Source organism: Sinohyriopsis cumingii, chromosome 1 (genome assembly GCF_028554795.1).
Source record: "Sinohyriopsis cumingii isolate HCF-2022 chromosome 1, ASM2855479v2, whole genome shotgun sequence".
Classification (NCBI taxonomy): Eukaryota; Metazoa; Mollusca; class Bivalvia; order Unionida; family Unionidae; genus Sinohyriopsis; species Sinohyriopsis cumingii.
The window spans coordinates 52,220,784-52,239,172 of record NC_142961.1 but is presented as its reverse complement, the minus strand read 5'-3'; the positions used below and the strand labels follow the sequence as shown (position 1 = coordinate 52,239,172).

General features: G+C 36.3%; 1 protein-coding gene across 8 annotated transcripts in view; it reads right to left on the bottom strand.

The window, feature by feature from the left end:
• LOC149806869 (cAMP-dependent protein kinase catalytic subunit beta) overlaps positions 1–18,389 on the bottom strand; it is a 489,283-nt gene that overhangs the window by 149,018 nt on the left and 321,876 nt on the right. For 6 of the 8 annotated variants that reach the window (XM_089958918.1, XM_089958928.1, XM_089958958.1 and 3 more), the window contains one exon: positions 1,792–1,853. In XM_089958918.1, the coding sequence (XP_089815044.1) occupies positions 1,792–1,853 (62 nt within the window). Of the gene's footprint in view, positions 1–1,791; positions 1,854–5,051; positions 5,241–8,254; positions 8,313–18,389 lie in introns of those variants that run through there. The other 2 variants (XM_089958948.1, XM_089958942.1) reach the window with 2 other exon arrangements.

The following is an 18,389-nucleotide window of genomic DNA, read 5'->3' as shown; positions in this document are numbered from 1 at the left end:
TGGAGAGTTGATAGGTATGCTATATACAGCACAGTTATATGTATGAGCTTTAATAAATAATAATAATAAACTAAAAGTTATTTATAAACAATGCAGTTTCCTTTCTTTACAGATCTGAATATATCTCGGTAGTCTTGTATGGTCTTTGCCTTCACTGTCAAAGGACTCAAGATTAATATAACTTAAATCATATCAGCCTTTAATTTTGTTTTACTACAGAGTAGATCACTGAACCTTTCTACCAAATCAGGTGTGTGTTTGGAATTAACGTAGCTTTGACAGTTTTAGTCATATCACTACAACATCTGCAGTACAACAGGTTATAGTTATGTCCAGCACTGGTACATCATTCCACAGACATGTAGCATCATGTCCCACCCAGTCACATCCTGTCACCAGACCATACCTAACAATAACCTCATAATGCCGAGAGCCAAGCAGGGGCAGTTGCTAATACAATTTCTGTAAGTCTTTGGTATGACGCATATGGGGTTCAAACTCCCATTTCGAAGGTGGACACTCTAACCACTAAGACCAACAAAGCGGTTACTAAATTTGGGAACTTGAAAAAGGCTGAACACATTTTTCCTGCATCTCAATCAAATTCAACCCATGGCCAATTCTTTTTCCAGTGTTCTTAGATGTTCATCATACTTTGCATTCATGTTTGGCGTCTTATTTTTTGCTACGAGTCCATTTTCTTTATTTTGCGGTTACTGCAGTTTTTCAGAATTGCTAATGGATGAGAAATCAAAGTTTAAAATAAATTCATGACTAGTACTGATCAGCTGTTATGTTCAATGCTTTAAACCAAGTGCTGCAGGTCAGTTCGCATTTTAGCATTGTACTCAGTGGCAAATTCAACCTTACAGTATAGGACCAATCAAGCAAGATGCAAGAAAATAATTTTTTGCCAACCACCACATCAGAAATATCAAGTCTCATTGAATGGGGCTTCAAGTGGAATTGTCTCTTTCCCAGTAATAAGACCTTAGGTCTTGGGATATTGGTGCTTATGTGAAAGGGTACTTGAATTTAGAGGTAAAATAGCACTGGCTCACACTTTTCTATACACACTGTTCCAGTCTGACAATCATGTACACAGCAAAAGTATTACTAGGCTTCGAGTAACATTGCTTGCATGTAATTTTGCATAATTTGTTGACATTTTACACTTCGCTTAAGAAACAATTATGAAACTCCAGTGAAATACATTTTATTTCCATTTTTTTTAGAAAAGTGGGAGGTCCAATGGACTTCTGACAAGTTTTAACTGCAGGTCACTGACCTCTGACCACCAGTTTTCAGGCCCTGAAGTCAACATCAAACTGTTATGTTTTGGATGGTTCATAACATTTAGTTTATATTTCATTCTACTATCAACGTGTCAAGTCAATCATGATACACTATCCCCAGAGAAGGCCACAATTCAATGACACATCACTGATTTGAAACAAGCTCTACATTCAATCCAAATAGATCTAAAGAACCCACCACCACTGTCAAGAAATATGGAAATAATAATAATAACAATAATAATAATGACCTTATTTAAAGAGGGTAACACGATTAACTAAGAACTAATCTACCTTGAGGCCCTCATACAAAGGAATTTATTGGAAGATATGTTGATGCCTAATTTGATTCACTATCCAATAGCTATATTGCGACTTCATAAGTGAACTATCACAGTAACTGTGTTATCACATCACCATTTTACTAAACTGAAATTCAACAAAGCCTAAAAACAAGCGGAGTCAAGTTGCGTTATCGCAATGTTTTATTTCCTACCTGAGATGGATGATCCCATTTTTGTGTGAATTCTTCCTTTGCCTTTGCCAAAAATTCCTTGACTGAAAAGGAAAAGAAAATTATACCAAATGAGGAATATATATAACACCAACCTGTGTAAAAATCAATTTACCATCAATGTGCACCATGTTAACTGGTCATAAAAGGTGTTTTGTACATATTTTTCATATCTGTCTTCTTAAAACAATGTCTCTGGTATGTCAATCTGGCAGGTTCTGATTACTGTACTGCAAATAAATACACTTTATACACAAGCATTCCAGATAACCAAAATAATTCCAAAAAAGGAGTGATCCTTATTAGATACAAAGAAATTACATGAATTTAAGATAATACCTTTTCTTCCTTTTAAATGCAGTGTGCTGAAACCACCTTTGATATTCTTCCACATACTGATAAATTACCTCAATCACCTGTGCTAACCTTGCCGCTCCATTATCATTCGCGATCCCAGAATGTTTACTTTAAAATATTTACTTTAAAATATCCTAATCGTAAGTTAGTAAATCTTTATCAAATGCATTTATTTAATAATGAGTCTGGATTCAAGCTTGATCCTAATACCAGGACAAAATTACCTCTCTTGCCAAAATAGTTGGTGAAAATAGAGAGAATTCATAACAGTCAGTTCAGACTAATGATTTTGCATATTTTTATGTCAGAATATTAAATTCTGATGAGATAATTTTTTAAACTTTAAAAATGTTACAATTTTTTTTCTTTTGCTTTGCCACAGTTGTAAAACAAAAATAGCAGCCTAGAAAATTGGTTACAGCTAAAAATTAGCAATATCTTGCATTGCTGTTCCCTTTTCATGCCAATATGACAAATTATTGGATAAAATGATCAATTTTATTAGCAATGGACCTGGATAGCAAGTCATATTTCTTTTGGTTGAAACCCCACATTCACATGCCTTTCCGTTTTGGAAGTGTAACGATAAAATTTTCAAGATGGATGCAGTGGTGGATATGTTCAATATCAGACTGACACCATTTCTATGTCAGTAAATGTACCAACTGGCGATCATATTATAGACTGGATTGGCACCATTTTCATTTATAACCAACTAGACATAAGAAGTCTTTCAGTGAAAACCCCATGCTGATATGACCAATTCATGAAAAATAACAATAAAAAGATTTACAATATGGCCACAGCTGCATGCACAATTATGTCCAAATGGCACCATTAGGACCAACTAGATATCACAAGTTGTATAGTAAAATCTCCCATGTTGATACAACTGTCCATTCAGGAGTGGTATAAAAAACAACATTTTCAAGATGAATGCTGTGGTGGCCCAGTTTGATCATAATCAGATCTCAAGTGTCCTATGTGAATATCTGGCAGCAGCTGGTTAGGGGTCATGTTCTGGTAACCTTAGACTTAGCCAACAGAAATGAAGCTTTCAGAAATTTTAAAGTGAATCAAATCGTTTGACACATATTGATGCTATTCAGCTATACTCCAAAAAATGAAGATTTAAGACTTCATCCAACTGGGTTGATGGCTGATAAAATTAGCAATTATGGTAATAACATTGGTCACCAGAACATGACCCCTATGCAGACACTCTCAGAACTCCACATAGGACAGTGGAGATCTGAATTTAATCAGATTAGTGGTGGCCACACTGAACATCAGATCAATACCATTTTCATTTTGGACCAACTATACACCATAAGAAGTCTACTAGAGAATGTATTCAGGGCTCTCCTTATTAGCCCTGATTTGTGTGATTCACCTGACTACTTTTACTTTACATCTGGCTACTTAAAAAAACAAACAAAGCAAAACAAAAACTGTATCCCCAACTGCACCTCCCACCTACTTTGGCAACTCACCCTCCAACTTTAAATGAAGGCCTTGTATATTGCAATATTACTTTTTTATTCTAAGGATTAGCAATATTAGGATTGTGATGCTGACCAATACATCAGATTATCACCATCCAGAACCAACTAGACATCATAACAAGAATTTTAGTGAAAACCACATTCAAGTAGACCACTCTGGCAGCCATACTGGCACCATTTTCATTTGGGACCACCTACACCATGGAATGAACGTGGGTGTGATGTTTCATGGCAATCTCCAAGTAGGTTAACTGGAGTAGCGAAAACAAACTTGTGCTAACAGGCGGACAGATAACGGACAACATACAATCCCATAAACTCTTCTGCAAGTCATGATGATTCTAATGTAACATGTTTGGTCACATTAGGATCTACCTTTTCATTGAATGCAAGATTCATCTTCATTACAGCAGTTCGTTTTGCACTGAATGCATAACAAACGTCTCACTGGTCAGAATTAATCAAGGACCTGGGGTTCATTGTAGAGGTCATGTTCCGCTGACTTTGTAGTTCACAAATCAAATAACTTTAAAATCTCTCTCAAGGTGACACACCAACAATAACTCTCCTCCCACAAATCTGCATGCAAGCTGCTAAAATTAAGTGGACTGGAAATTGCAAGGGTCACCAAAACATGAACTTGTCTCTGTCTGATTCCATGCAGGACTATGAAAATCTGATTTTAATACGACTGCCATCACAATGTATGTCCGGCAGATACGAAACTGCCTTGTAGGCTAAACATGATGAATTCTCAATTTAAAGCATAAAAGGCAAACAGCTAAAAAGTTTAAAATTACTGCAGAAGATTATTAAAGTAACCTGTATTAAGCAAAGTATTGTTTTGTATCAATTCTTCAAAGAATTAATCAATATGAGTATCAGAATGGTAAAACTGGTGTGGCAAGATCGACCTTTTGTACTCAGCAAATTACACAAATATAAATACATGACGTTATTGCAATATTTTCCTAATCTGATCATTCCCCATTTCCTCTGCCTGGTATAGGGGCTTTAGTGGTCGACCTGGACGATGTTACAGTGCTGCCTTTGCGGACAGCAAAAGACGTGGGCTATATGAAGGGCAACGATGATTTAAGGTCAAAAATTCTAAACCTGCGAGAATTTTCAAACCTTTTACCGAGTCAGATATGAATGATTTACCATTATTTAAATTCATTAAAAGACTGGACAATTTTAATACACTGAGGCAGTAATTCTTAACCCACCCATAGTCTGCCACCCATAGTCAGAGGCAAATCACGAGTCACTTGCGTACGTTAACACAGTATGAATATCTTCCAATGAAATAGAGGGCAAACTGGTAAAAACAATACATTTCCACGCACTTGCTAAGATACACAACGATAAATTACGTACCATTTTCTGCCGGATCTCCCTTTTTAGCCGTAGCGGCATTACCCATAATTATTAACTTCTAACTTTCCAAATCCAAATGAAATATCTAACTTTCAAATCTATTTAATACAGCTTTTTTTAAAAATAGGATTTACTTCAGTAGATCCTACATACTTCTCCCTTTGAAATAAATGTATGCAGAGTGTAAGTGTCAGTGAAATCACTACGCTTGCACTGAGGACATGATAAACGATCGTCAATTCATTGAACTACAAACAATAATGTTATTGTTTACCTTTCAAAATAGATTTAGAATGTATGAGAATAAATCTGAATGACTTTTGTCTCTTGTCTAACGTAAGTATTGAATCTGGCATTATTTAATGGAGATCTATTTTATTAACGCGCAATGATGGCACACTCCGCCTGCTTTCAGCTGGCTGAACAACAATATGGCGAATTGGATGTCAAGTGAATGTTAGAAGCTATTTTTAGATGACCTACTCCCTAGACGTTCTAATTTTGTCTGCAATTACACGCTGTTAAACAAGCACGTGCAGATAAACATTCATGTATTTATTTAATTTTAATCCACTACTCGCGCAATTATTTTTTTTAAAGTAATCATTTGAGACGACATTTATAATTCATACAAATATGTGAAAGAAACAAATGAAGTAATGATTTTTATTGAATACAAAACATATATTTTATTATTTTTATGGTCTTAATTACGCTCGCATGAGTGTATTAAAATCTTCTTTGGGTTGTTGTTGGATTGTAATTTCGGTTTGATAGGTATTATACCTCCTTTATATATACATAAAATAAGTGCCATAACTTAAAGTATTGGACTTCCCTACCCGGGCAAAAATTCTGAAACGCCAACAATACAAATTAATATACTTCCCCATTTGTTTGTAAACCACACCACCACCCGGTTTAAAAAAAATAAAAGCATACATGAGATTTTTTAAAAAAAATGCACATAACTTATTTATAATTTCAGACCTGATTATGACCAGGAGGCCCGAACACCATCATCACATGCACGTTTCATACCAAACGAAGTTTTCAGCGTGAAAGACGATCTTGCTCGCCTGTCATTTCCAGTTTCTAGACAAGTCCATTTTTAAGGAAGGGGTGGATAGACAACGACACATGTATGTACATAGAAGGTGAATACTACGTCGTCTGCTTCCTATATTTACAATGTCGAATGAAGCAAAGGAAAAAAATTATAACTAAAAATGTGCCTTTCATGTTATTTAACAATCGGTTAATTTCTATGTACATGTACGCAAAGGGCTATAGCTCTGAATTCTCCACTTTATGGTAATTTACGGAATTATCCGGCAAATACCGAATAGGATCACTACATCACTGTAATATCCGAGGAAATAGACTCGTCCATAGCGTACGCAATATGGCGCCGTGTTAGAATGGAAAGTCCGTTAAGCATGAAACGAGCAGAAGATGGTCTGTTAGGGCCATCCTCGTCACACTCGGGTTTCAAATTATAAATCAAAGAATGAAATGACGAAGTTCTGTGAATTTTTTATCACTTACGAGTTTCGTTATTTAAAATCTGTTTACACCTGTACAAGCTTGTGATTTTTTGTCCACTTCTTAAATGCCCCACCCCGCAGAAGTTACGCCACTATGTAGAATTGTTCCTCCTCCTGGTCTTTCTCAGCAGGATAGGCTATAAATGCCGCCCAGCATATTTTGATTGAGAATTGAGCACGAAAAGAATCACGTACCCACGGGAAGCTACTGTCAAGCTTTCTCACATACCTACATTGGCCGAGAGGTCGTCCGAGTTTCCGTTGACCCTTGCCACCCCATTTTTTAAATCTGGACATTGATGTTGGGGTGCAGGGTGTTAGCGAATTCCAACTTTTCGATACGCAGTGGACTCTGACCCTACATCCCAACATCATGAAGAAGAACATGCATATATCGATAGGAATATAATTTATTTTCTCGAAAATCGCGAGCATATTCGTTGCTGAAATTTGACCTGGATCAAGCTATTTGCATTCCGAGTCACATGACTATACATACCTCGCAACCTACTTGTCAGTTCGCTAGGCCGGCTACTAAGCAGCTACCCTATGCCGACACCAAATGGTGTCAGCGAATTCCTACTTTTCGATAGGCAGTGGACTCTGACCCTACCCCAACATCATGTCCAAATATCAAAAATGGGGTGACAAGGGTCAGAGGAAACTCGGACTAGCCGCGAGATGACTCGAACTCATATATTGTTAAAGAAGAACATGCAAATATTTTGTATATGACAAAATTATTCATTTCCTTTCTATCTGACGTCGGACCCGTGAAGGCCAATTTTTATTGTTTTTTATCCGTTCAGTCTTTAAAAATTCCGAATATACTGTTGAAAAAAAACAAACAAACATTTAAAATATACAAGTTCCGTCTTTTTAGTAGTTAAAAAAGTATAACTTTACCTATAATTAAATTGCAAACACACACACACACACACCGTGTCAATGCGATCTTATGGATGCGATGGGGACTGATCGACGTATAATTTGTCAAAAAGTTCTTCGCTATCGTCATTGATAACAAATTGTATATAAAGTTATCTTTATCTCATCGGTATTGATGCACTGAACCGATTACTTTCACCTTTTGAGAAATATACTTCTCTCATACTTATATCTCTCATTACTTTTGAAACATTACTCATTTTAACAAAGTGTGGATAACAAATGAAAATGATATTCATTCATACTTTTCAAGTGCAGACGAACTTTAGCTTGCTATCAACACCGTACCTCTCGTGAAACATTACTCATTTTAACAAAGTGTGGATAACAAATGAAAATGATATTCATTCATACTCTTCAAGTGCAGACGAACTTTAGCTTGCTATCAACACCGTACCTCTCGTGAACTTCCGGGAGCAATTTACCCTTTTTGAGACTAAGTGTGATCGCTCTTTTCTGAAACGTAGTAATAATTTGTTTTTGCAAAAATAGAAGAACAAATAATCTGACGCAGTATCTCAATAAATTCTGACCCATCAGTGAAAAACACTGAAGTCGGAAATAAAGTTGTCACTTTGGCATCTTCAGAGAGGCACAGTACAGTACAGAGCTAACGAGCAGGGGAGGGGGATGGGAACGAATATTAAATGTCTCAACTCTTACGAAATCACTCAGCTCACAAACTCAATTTTCAAATGATCTACGAACCGAAGGGATCTAAATTATCTTCATAGTCTGATGATTCTGTCATGTTGGTGATACCGCCAGGGTTCTATCTTCTTAGCTTCATCACAGACCTTACAAGCAGACGGTCTTTAGATTACGCGCCGCGCGAGACCTCGAAGAACGCGACATCTCGTGGTACTGCACATGGTCACTGAATTGTCTCCCTTCACATTTAATTTATACATTCTAAAATAATAACTTTTACTTAGTCAATACGATGCACGCGTTTGCACGCTTATTTGTTTAAAACATTTTTTTTGGCCTGCCCACCCACATGTCTAAAAACTGGGGTGGATGGGAAATATGTAATTATACCTTCTGCGTAAGTAAGTGTGTTATCATGTACATTAAGTTGTATAGCTCAATTAACATTTAAGGCAGATACTTTTAATATATTAGCTGATTTCATTATAGTTTGTAGATCTTTTTATTGGTTTTGTAATTTAGATTCCATCTCACGTCGGGTTTGACAGAATGGATGGTGACGGTGATAGTGAATAATTTGGAAAAATATGAAAAAATTCTCTATTCCTGCAGGTTACAGCTTTTTCTTTGTTTTATTTAATATCATATTATATAAACAATACTGCTATTTGACATGAAAAAATATGAAAATCAGCTGCCAGTAACTGACATGAAAACCAAGAATACGTGATTTAGAAATTTTTAGGCCTATAACTAATAGGTCCGGCCCTGAGCCGCCCCGCGCTCACAGGAGCCCCGCGCGTTAGTTATTTTTTTAAATAGAAATATGAGAGAAAGTAATTATAAAGTGATGGAAGAAAATTTTAAGTTCAATATCATATAAAACTTGTTTAAAACATGATTTCCAAATGCCGTGCTTACAGGGTGCCCGAGTGTAAATCAAGGGGTCCCCGCCAAAATGGTCCAAAATCGGGCCCCGCGTTTGCTAAGGCCGCTTCTGATAAACCACAGTTGCATCTTTGCATCCTTGATGCACATGATCAATAGTTCATTTTAACTTTATGTCTACCCTTTTGTTAATATTTTTTAAAAAGTTATCTGGTGCAGAAATAGTGCCCAAACACGAAGCAATAAATAATATATAAAAAATAGATTCATATAGACAACATTTGACTACATGAATTGGGTGTGTGTGCCTGAATTTGTAAAGCTTATTAACATTTTTAAGGCACTACTACATAAGAAGAAATGTGTCTCCGGTATATCTTCAATAAGTGATAACTCAAACAAAATTTAGTATTTGGACGGGTTTCAATCCAATACTTATATGAACCAAACCTGAACACAACACTGAAATGCAACACTATTAACAAAAGAAAGCAGCAGGAAAAAGGTCAAGAAGAAGACGACAATGAGGATGATGACATCAACGACGAAAATGATAATGATGAATACATGCACTTTTGTAAATGCGTGAAATCTCTTGAGTCAAGCACCGGCAACCTGCACTAAATAGTTCCCTTACTTTTATAATGTAAGCATGCTACGTGTCGAAACCTGTTTTTCAAATTAAATAAAAGGCAGAACAACCATTTCAACGCTCTTTATAAAAAAAAAATCTCTCCCCAGTAGGAGTGACGAATGGATCATGCATAAAAATAAATTTCTCGATTATTAAGAAAGATGAAGTACTCTGTGACATTCAATATTCCGCACCTTTATACTTGGGTGTAATCTGTAAGCCTTCAAATGGTGATTATAAGCATGATAAACAAGACATGTGTAATAAAGTGATGAAGCTTTTTTTTTATATTGGATGAGCTTTCACATCCGAAAATATGAGTGTACAACTCCGCCCCCCCCCCCCCGGTCAAACCTATCTAATTCCACTATAATTAAGTGAAATTTTGTTCATATATTTCTTAATGAAAGAATCGGGACAACCACAAAACCAGTATGACAACTTTCCTTTGTTAATAATGTTGTTGTTGTTGTTGTTGTGGGATTTAACACCATTTTTCAGCACACGATAGGCTATACATGGCGGACAGTATTAATGGTGGAGGAAAAACCTAGGAAAACCCCGGAAAGAACCACCGACCCACGAGAAGCTACTGGCAAGGTTTCTCACATACCCACATTGGCTGAATCCGAGACTCGAACCGGCGCAGACAGAGGTGAGATGGCAGTGATCCGTAACGGAGAGCGCTTTAGACCACTCGACCACTCGGGGCCTCTAATAATGTTGTAAGAGCAGGGTTTGGTGTATACATCCTTTGGCTATGTTTGATCTAAAATCAACATTTGGTATCATTTAATACATTCCAAACGAGGTAGTTCAGATAGAAAAGCATATGCAAATGGTATAATTTATGTCTCTAGAATCCGGATATAGCTTTAGCGCGCCTTTATGTCAAAGTTAGTTTGGCCATAAAGGTGAAAATCAAATTACAATGTCATTATAAATACTGTATTTAATTGATATTCAAAACAAACTTGAAAAGTCATTTGAAGGATTCTAGCAAAGCGATATTTCGTTGAGAGGAATATTTTTACAAACGGTAACATACTTCGAACTTGCTGATAATTGAAGCATTAATCTTATCTTTGGAAATATATATCGACTAATTAAATTCCTTATGTCACGAAATTGTGTGTACTTGTATCAATGTTTTATATATGAACAAAACTATACCTGGGTTTCGCTAGCGCATCCAACGTTACCCAAGGGTTGCTTATTTTCATCCATTTCAAAATATTGTGTGCGGTTCACCCATTGCTACACGAGCAAAATGCCCGCAGTTAGAAACTGTTGAGAAAAACACACAACAATAACCTTTACATACAATAATAACCTTTACGGATAGCTTCCTGACCAACCAAAAGCATGTAAGGCAAAATATCTTACATTGAGCTCTGCTCAGCCAAACCAGGTATTGATTGTATGTTAATAAATACATACGCAAATAACCTTTACGAAAGGCTGCCTGAACAAACAAAAATCCTGTAAGGCAAAATATTTTACAGCTTGTGTATTAAACAATATATAAACCAATAACCTTTATGGGAGGCTTCCTGACAAACAAAAAGGCTCGTAAGGCAAAATATCCTACAGGAGTCACTGCCCAACCGAACCAGATATTGATTAGGTGTTTAAAAAATAAATACACCAATAACCCTTAAGAGAGTAATCTTCCGCTGAAGAAGTAAGTGAAATATAAACCTGCATTCTTTCAGGTTTTGTGATAGAATCGTTTTATATATTTGATGTTTCATAACTTATTATAAATTGTAAAGACAGTCACACTTATGTCATATAAAGACCTGCCTTGCTACCATTTAAACTATAGTCTGTGTCATGTTGGTCATTTTATAACTGTACAGACAAATTTAATTCAATTATATGTTGCATATATTAAAGAATGAGTGATGTTCTAGTTCTTATAATTCAACAGTTCTGATATGATTTAATATGTAACGCAGCAAATTCATGGAAGCGTAGGCGAAACTTATATCAGTGCATTCGTCCTTAACCATGCCTCGTGTACTACATGACAATAGTCATTCAAATAATGTAAAAGACTTTAATGGGGAGTCGTAAAGTCTGTGGGGTTTCGTGTAACCAGTACGCTGCTGTCGACGGTGACGTTGGCAGAGAGGATTGTATTGGCGTTCTCGCATTCAGGGACCATGGATTCGGGACCAACCGGTCTGGTGGCATAAGGAGGCATTTGAGGGATAATTCAGCAGTTTGGAAGAGGTGGTCCATGCGTGATGGCTCCTTGGTGACAGAATCATACTTATTTATTTTTGTGTAAATCATATGCTTTGATACCCTTTGTGTTAGATCATTCTGTTATTTTTATTTAATTTGTATTGTTTGTTAGTGATTTTAAGAAACTTTTTTTTATTTCATTGTATGGTTTTATAATGTTACTATATATGTTGGACTTAACCTTGTCCAAAATCAAATTAATTTTTCTACTTGACCTGAGTCATTGATTTATTTTTAATTCTGTAAACAACTAATACATAGCTAAAATATTGTCTATGTATAATATTTTAATATTAGGATCATTATTAATAGAAGTAAACATATTTATTTAGGTCTGGGTCTAGATTATTGGAATTCCCCTATAAATATATCTGGTCTACCTGACAAATTCCATATTCTATATTATTATTATTATTTTAGTAACAGACCTTCCAATTATAACTGAGAGTTTATCCTGTAAACATTAGGATAATTGTAGAAGGTTATTTTCCATTACGTAATATCTTTTTCTTGTGAAAATGTTTATTGTGACCTGAGGTCAAGCAGAGGACAATACAGTCTTGTTACTGGAAAAGTATTCATTCGCGCTTTAAGATCTTAGCAGAATCAATTGAATTTTTGGTGCGTCCAAAAATTCATTGGGCTGGAATTGTCTTTATTCAAATTATTTATTTCAAGTAATTCTTCTCTGGAAATACAAAGTGCTCTTCAAAAATAACATATTTGGATATATAGACTTGAATTTATACTGAAATTTCAAATAAGGATTTAATTCTTGGATGGTATTATTGTGATCCAACAAAAGAATGTTGGTACACCAACACGATACGGGCCACCGCAGGCACATCAACACATTTAGCATTGGATCTGATGTTTGATGTTTGATGTTCTAGGGTTTAACGCCATTTTTCAGCACAATGTAGGCTATAAATGGCGGCCAGTATTAATGGTGGAGGAAGAACCCTGGAAAACCCAGGGAAGAACCACCGACCCACGAGAAGCTACTGGCAGGCTTTCCCACGTACCTACGCTAGCCGAGCCTTGGACTCGAATCCACGCAGACAGAGGTGAGATGGCAGCGATCCGGAACGGTGAGCGCTTTAGACCACTCGGCCACTGGGGGCCCCTCATTGGATCTAATTTGGATTTCCACTAATATTTATTCAGAACTTTAATAGTTAAGACTTGTATCTGTAGTTCTATGATTATTTGGAATTTATTTATTTTTTTACATTTTCACTTTGTATTCTGTGGAAATAATTTATTTGTTGAATTTTACAAGGCTTGTTGCCTCTCATTCTTTTCTATTATTTTAACCATAAATTCGCAATAATACATTGCTCATATTTGTGTTTAAATTCAAGACATTGATCATCCATGGTGATATGTCCATTTATTATATGCTCACCTTTTTCTCCATTAACTTTACATTATCAGAATCGTGCACTTTTTTACGATACTGAACACCTTCATATTGCACACACGTGCACGACACGTGTGCTAAAAGTTAGTATAGTGTATCTGAACTATTTTGTAAAGAAACAATGTACATTGATTCTTCTTGATTATTCTTTGAAACTGCATATTCTGATTAGGTTTAGTTAGGAACGATATCATTTTTTCTATAGGTTTTTAACTCGATGCACATTATTCTGTTAAATCCGTTGTTGAACTGGATTCGTACGCGTATACTGTGTCGGATTCTTTCGTCGTTCAATTACATTATAAATAAACATCTCGTTCACAAAATTGCTTCCAGACTCTTCGCTAATTTCAGTCCAAAACCCTACTTCATCCTGTTACACCTTGTTAAGACGTGAACAGTTTTCTTAAGTTAAGGACCAGAAAACATAATCTAATGACAAGTCCCCCTTTAGGGACAAACGCTCTACTGGGCGAAATGAATTTCCTTAATTCAAGATAAGCGTATTTCTTACTTTTGATGCCGAGGGTTGAAAACGTCTCTGATATTCTTCAACGATAAAAAGATTTAAAATTAGCTTCTTTGGTCAACGTAATGCATGCAAGCTTGGAACTATTTTTATTTATAACAAAGCAGACATAATTGGAAGCGTTTTGTTGAAAACCCCGCGTCATAATGGTCATCAATTCAGGGCGAATAATGACAAAAATTTAAGGACAAATTCGTGGCAGCCATACTTGATGTCTGATTGGCACTAGTTTCATTTAATTTTATGACCTGTTGAAAATCCCTTGATATAATAGCCCTTTTCATGCAGACTTCGGTGAACTTAATTTTCTCGGAATTTTGATCACGTGGCGGGTGGTCAGCTGACCGTAATAGGTGGTGGGCAAAATATGGCTAACGCTTCAGCATCAGGATTAACTTCTGTAACTACTTCAACATCGTTTATCGAGTTGAAAAATGCATATTCAACAGCGATGCTGCCGCAGATATTGACGAAATTTAATATTGGAACCATCCTGTCTTATTTTCTGGAAACCAGGGCGGATTTCAAACCTATACGAAAGACTAGCTTTGAGCTGTTTACATCTGGACATGTACATGTGTGTAAGGAAACAGTGTCGAAGTAAACAAATGTAATCCTGGCAATCAAAGAGCAAGTTGTTCAAACTATTTCTGTACATTCGAAACGTCACTATAATAAAATGCGTTTCATATGAGTTTATCAGATTTGTTTTTGAAAGTCTGTGGATAATTTACATACAAATTTCAATCATTTAATTAATTTTATTTCTGAAATATTTCTAGACAACAATGGACGCCATTTTGTTATGTACATGTACCCACCAGCGTTGGATTGGCTGGAGTAGAAATAACTCGGGAGGTTATTCGGATAATTACGGAGCAACTCGGTTAAATTCGGTATGAAATGGGCTATGATCACCCATTCAAAGGGACTGGTGATTTTTAAGACCGGTATCGTGGCATCCATGTTGGATATAGTACTGGCACCATTGTCATTTTTGACAGACTTGGAATTCTATTGGTGAAAACCCATATTGATGTAGTCATCTGTTTGGAGAAAAGCAGAGATAACACTGTTTTCAAGATGGCTGGCATAGGGCCCAAACTGAATGTCATATCAGGGCCATTTCATTTAAAGACCTAACGGACATTACAAGACGTCTTTTGGCGAAATCAACGCTGCCTATTAAGGAAGAGTGGTAATAACAAGATTTTTATGATGATTGCCATATTGGAAGTCAGATCGGCGCCATATTTATTTAAGACCAGTCATGCATCATAAGAAATGTTTATTGAAAATCCCGTGTTGATATGACCATGCAATCGTGAGAAGTAGCGATTGTAAAGAGGGCTTCCTCGACAACCATATGGGATGTCATATCGGAAATGTTTTTATTTCGCATCAACTAAACATTATAAAAGTCTTTTGGTGAAAGCCCTATTTTCATATCTCTATCCATTCTGGAGGAGTAGCGATACCAAGATTTTCAAGATAGCTGCCGTGGCGACCATATTGGACCTCTGATCAGCCCCATGTTTATTTATGACCAACAAGATAGCATAATAAGTCGTGGTCATATTGGACGTCTAATGGCATAATTTTCAATAGCATCAGCGAAGCATTAAGAAGTCTTGAAAACCACATGTTGATATGACCATCCATGCAGGAATAGTAGCGATAAAAAGATTTTCAATATGGCGGCCATATTTTATGTCATATTGGTACTATTTACGATGAACATTACATACTTCAATGCCCTCTTCTTTTGCTCTGCAGACAACCGTCTTTATGTAAACATGACCATCAAAAACTTTATTTATATGCAGTGGAACTGGATATGATATGAACATGGTAAGTGTTGCCATGGTATTCAACTTTAATAAATTGAGAGAAACTTTGTTGAATAAGCTCATAACTTTAATGACATTTTAATAAATGACTAAAAATTTTAATTTATATTTTTTATGAATGAATACGATATTAAGGTATGTTCTATGTGGCTATATTTCTAACGTGAATCACCTGTCATAGAGTACATTTATTTACAGAAAGTATGTCCGAGAAAACGTCTGTTCTTTTGATAATAAACATGACATTGGATATCATACCAATAAACAAAAATAAACTGAATTAAAGTTAACATTCTGCAAATAGTTTAAAAAATAACAATTTATTCATTCCATCTTGCAAATGCGGACTGATGACACCTGGGGGCAAATACACTTGCTAGCTGTGCTATACAAAGCGACCGAAACGAGCAAATAATAATAATAATAATAATAATACTAATAATAATGTGATTGGGCAAATTTCTGTCGATCTATAAAAAGCACATTAGTTTGGGCCAGAGAACAATCAGATAGATTTATGGGGACAGGCGCTTGTTAAATCGCTATACTGCAGTGATTCCTAATGTCTGATCGGTAGAGGTAGAGAATTTTAAATTAAGCATTCGTTTACTTAACTGCGAGACGGACTATTAGGGACACGGCTAACTTCGATTTCATAGTGGCACTATCAAACTTGAAAAATTCCAGAAACCGTTAGTCTTAAACCTGGAAGGACAAGTTGACCACAGTTTTTGCACCTAGAGGAAAAGGCGGTAAATATATTTCATCCAGATTGGTTACGCTAAATAGGGACGTGTTTCCCACACTAAATTTCCTAGCTGTAAATATCCCCCCCCCCCAAATCAAAAAATCTAATTAGGATAAGCTTTGCTGCAAGAGTTAGGGTACAGGGTACTCCTAGAGTCAATTTGAAAGAAATTCTCTCGTAAATCATTTGTGCAAGGGACCGGGTGTCTGGAAGGTCGACGGACACATTTTTGGCGGTAAAAGCGAGAAATGCTTGAAAGCACAAAGTGTATTTTCGTCAAATTCATGAGATTCGTTGATACCAATATAATGATGTGCTTGAATTATTTGATGTGTGTGTGTGCGTGTGATTTTGGATTTTTAACGTAGCTTTAACAATTTTTCAGTCATATCGCTACGATATCTGCAGTGTAGCAGTTTATATAATGTCTAGCACTGGGACATAATGCCGTAGGCATGTAGCATCATGTCTCACCCAGTCACATTATCCTGACACCAAGCTGACCAGTCCTAACAATAACATTTTTATGCTGAGCATCAAAGCGAGGCACCTGCTAGTACCATTTTTATAAGTCTGACTCAGGGTTTAATCCCGCGACCTTTCTCATCCGAGGCGGACGCTCTAATCACATTTTCTGGATGACCGATGTGGAGGCCGTACAATATGTTCGAGCTGCACCATTTTCCTTTGGAACCAACTAGAATATGGGATGAATTTGTGTGTAAAGTTTCATGGCAATCCTCCATGTAGTTTAGGAGAAGCAACAGCAAACTTGTGCTAACGGACGGACGGACGAACATCTATCTAATAAGCTCTTCTGGTCTAGGACCAGTAGAGCTAATAATAATAATAATAATACTAATAAGTATATTTTACACAGAAACACACACACACACACATATAAAGTTCTGCAACAGGACTGAGGGGGGGGGGGGAATTCGCAAGTACTCGTCCCTGGGACTCGTGAGTCGCAAGAGTTATTCGTCCCTGTCATCATTATACTCAACATAGTACACGTCTCCACTACAATAATTATAAGCTTGATAATAAAATGGGTCAAAATCATGAAAATATGATAGTCTAATACATGGCTCTTAGATAAACATATAATACGAGATAATGTTGCAACCTGAGAAACTGCAGCCGCGCACACAGCCCTTGATTTTTCTTAGTGGTATGCGCCTTTACAGAGAAATCGTTCAGTATTCTAGTTGTCATAATTTTCCTTTTCAGTGAGATATTACACATATTTGCGCGCTAGAAATGGGAAAAGTTAAACTGAGAATGTCAAAATTGTACGATTTGTGACTGGTCAGACATTGTTGTGCTTGCCCCAGATCACCATCATTTTCAGGACTGTCCAGCTTTATTAATGCATTGTCACGTTAAAATAAAGACGTCCGCAGATTTTTATGTTTGAATATAATTACATTACACAAGAAAAATATGAGCAACCTGCATCTGAAAGAAGAATTCTAACCGTCTAAATTTCCATCAACCTTCGTACTAAATGAACCATTTTGGTAAAACCTCCATTCTTGAGTGATATGTACAAAAAAGACTGCTGATCGGTCAAAAGAAATGGAACATTTGTGGGTAATTACTTCAACTAAAATCGACCAATCATCAGCTGTTGTTTTGACACATCTGCTTTGGACAGATAATAACAGCATACCACGTGTGAAAATTAGTGGTAAATGGCTGAGACTTTTAAAATGCTCGTTTCGAATGCAAGTTGACACCATTTTTCTTGTTGTTGTTGTTGTAGGGTTTAACGCCATTTTTCAGCACAAGATAGGCTATACATGGCAGCCAGTATAATTGATGGAGGAAGAACACTGGAAAACCCCGGGAAGAACCACCGACC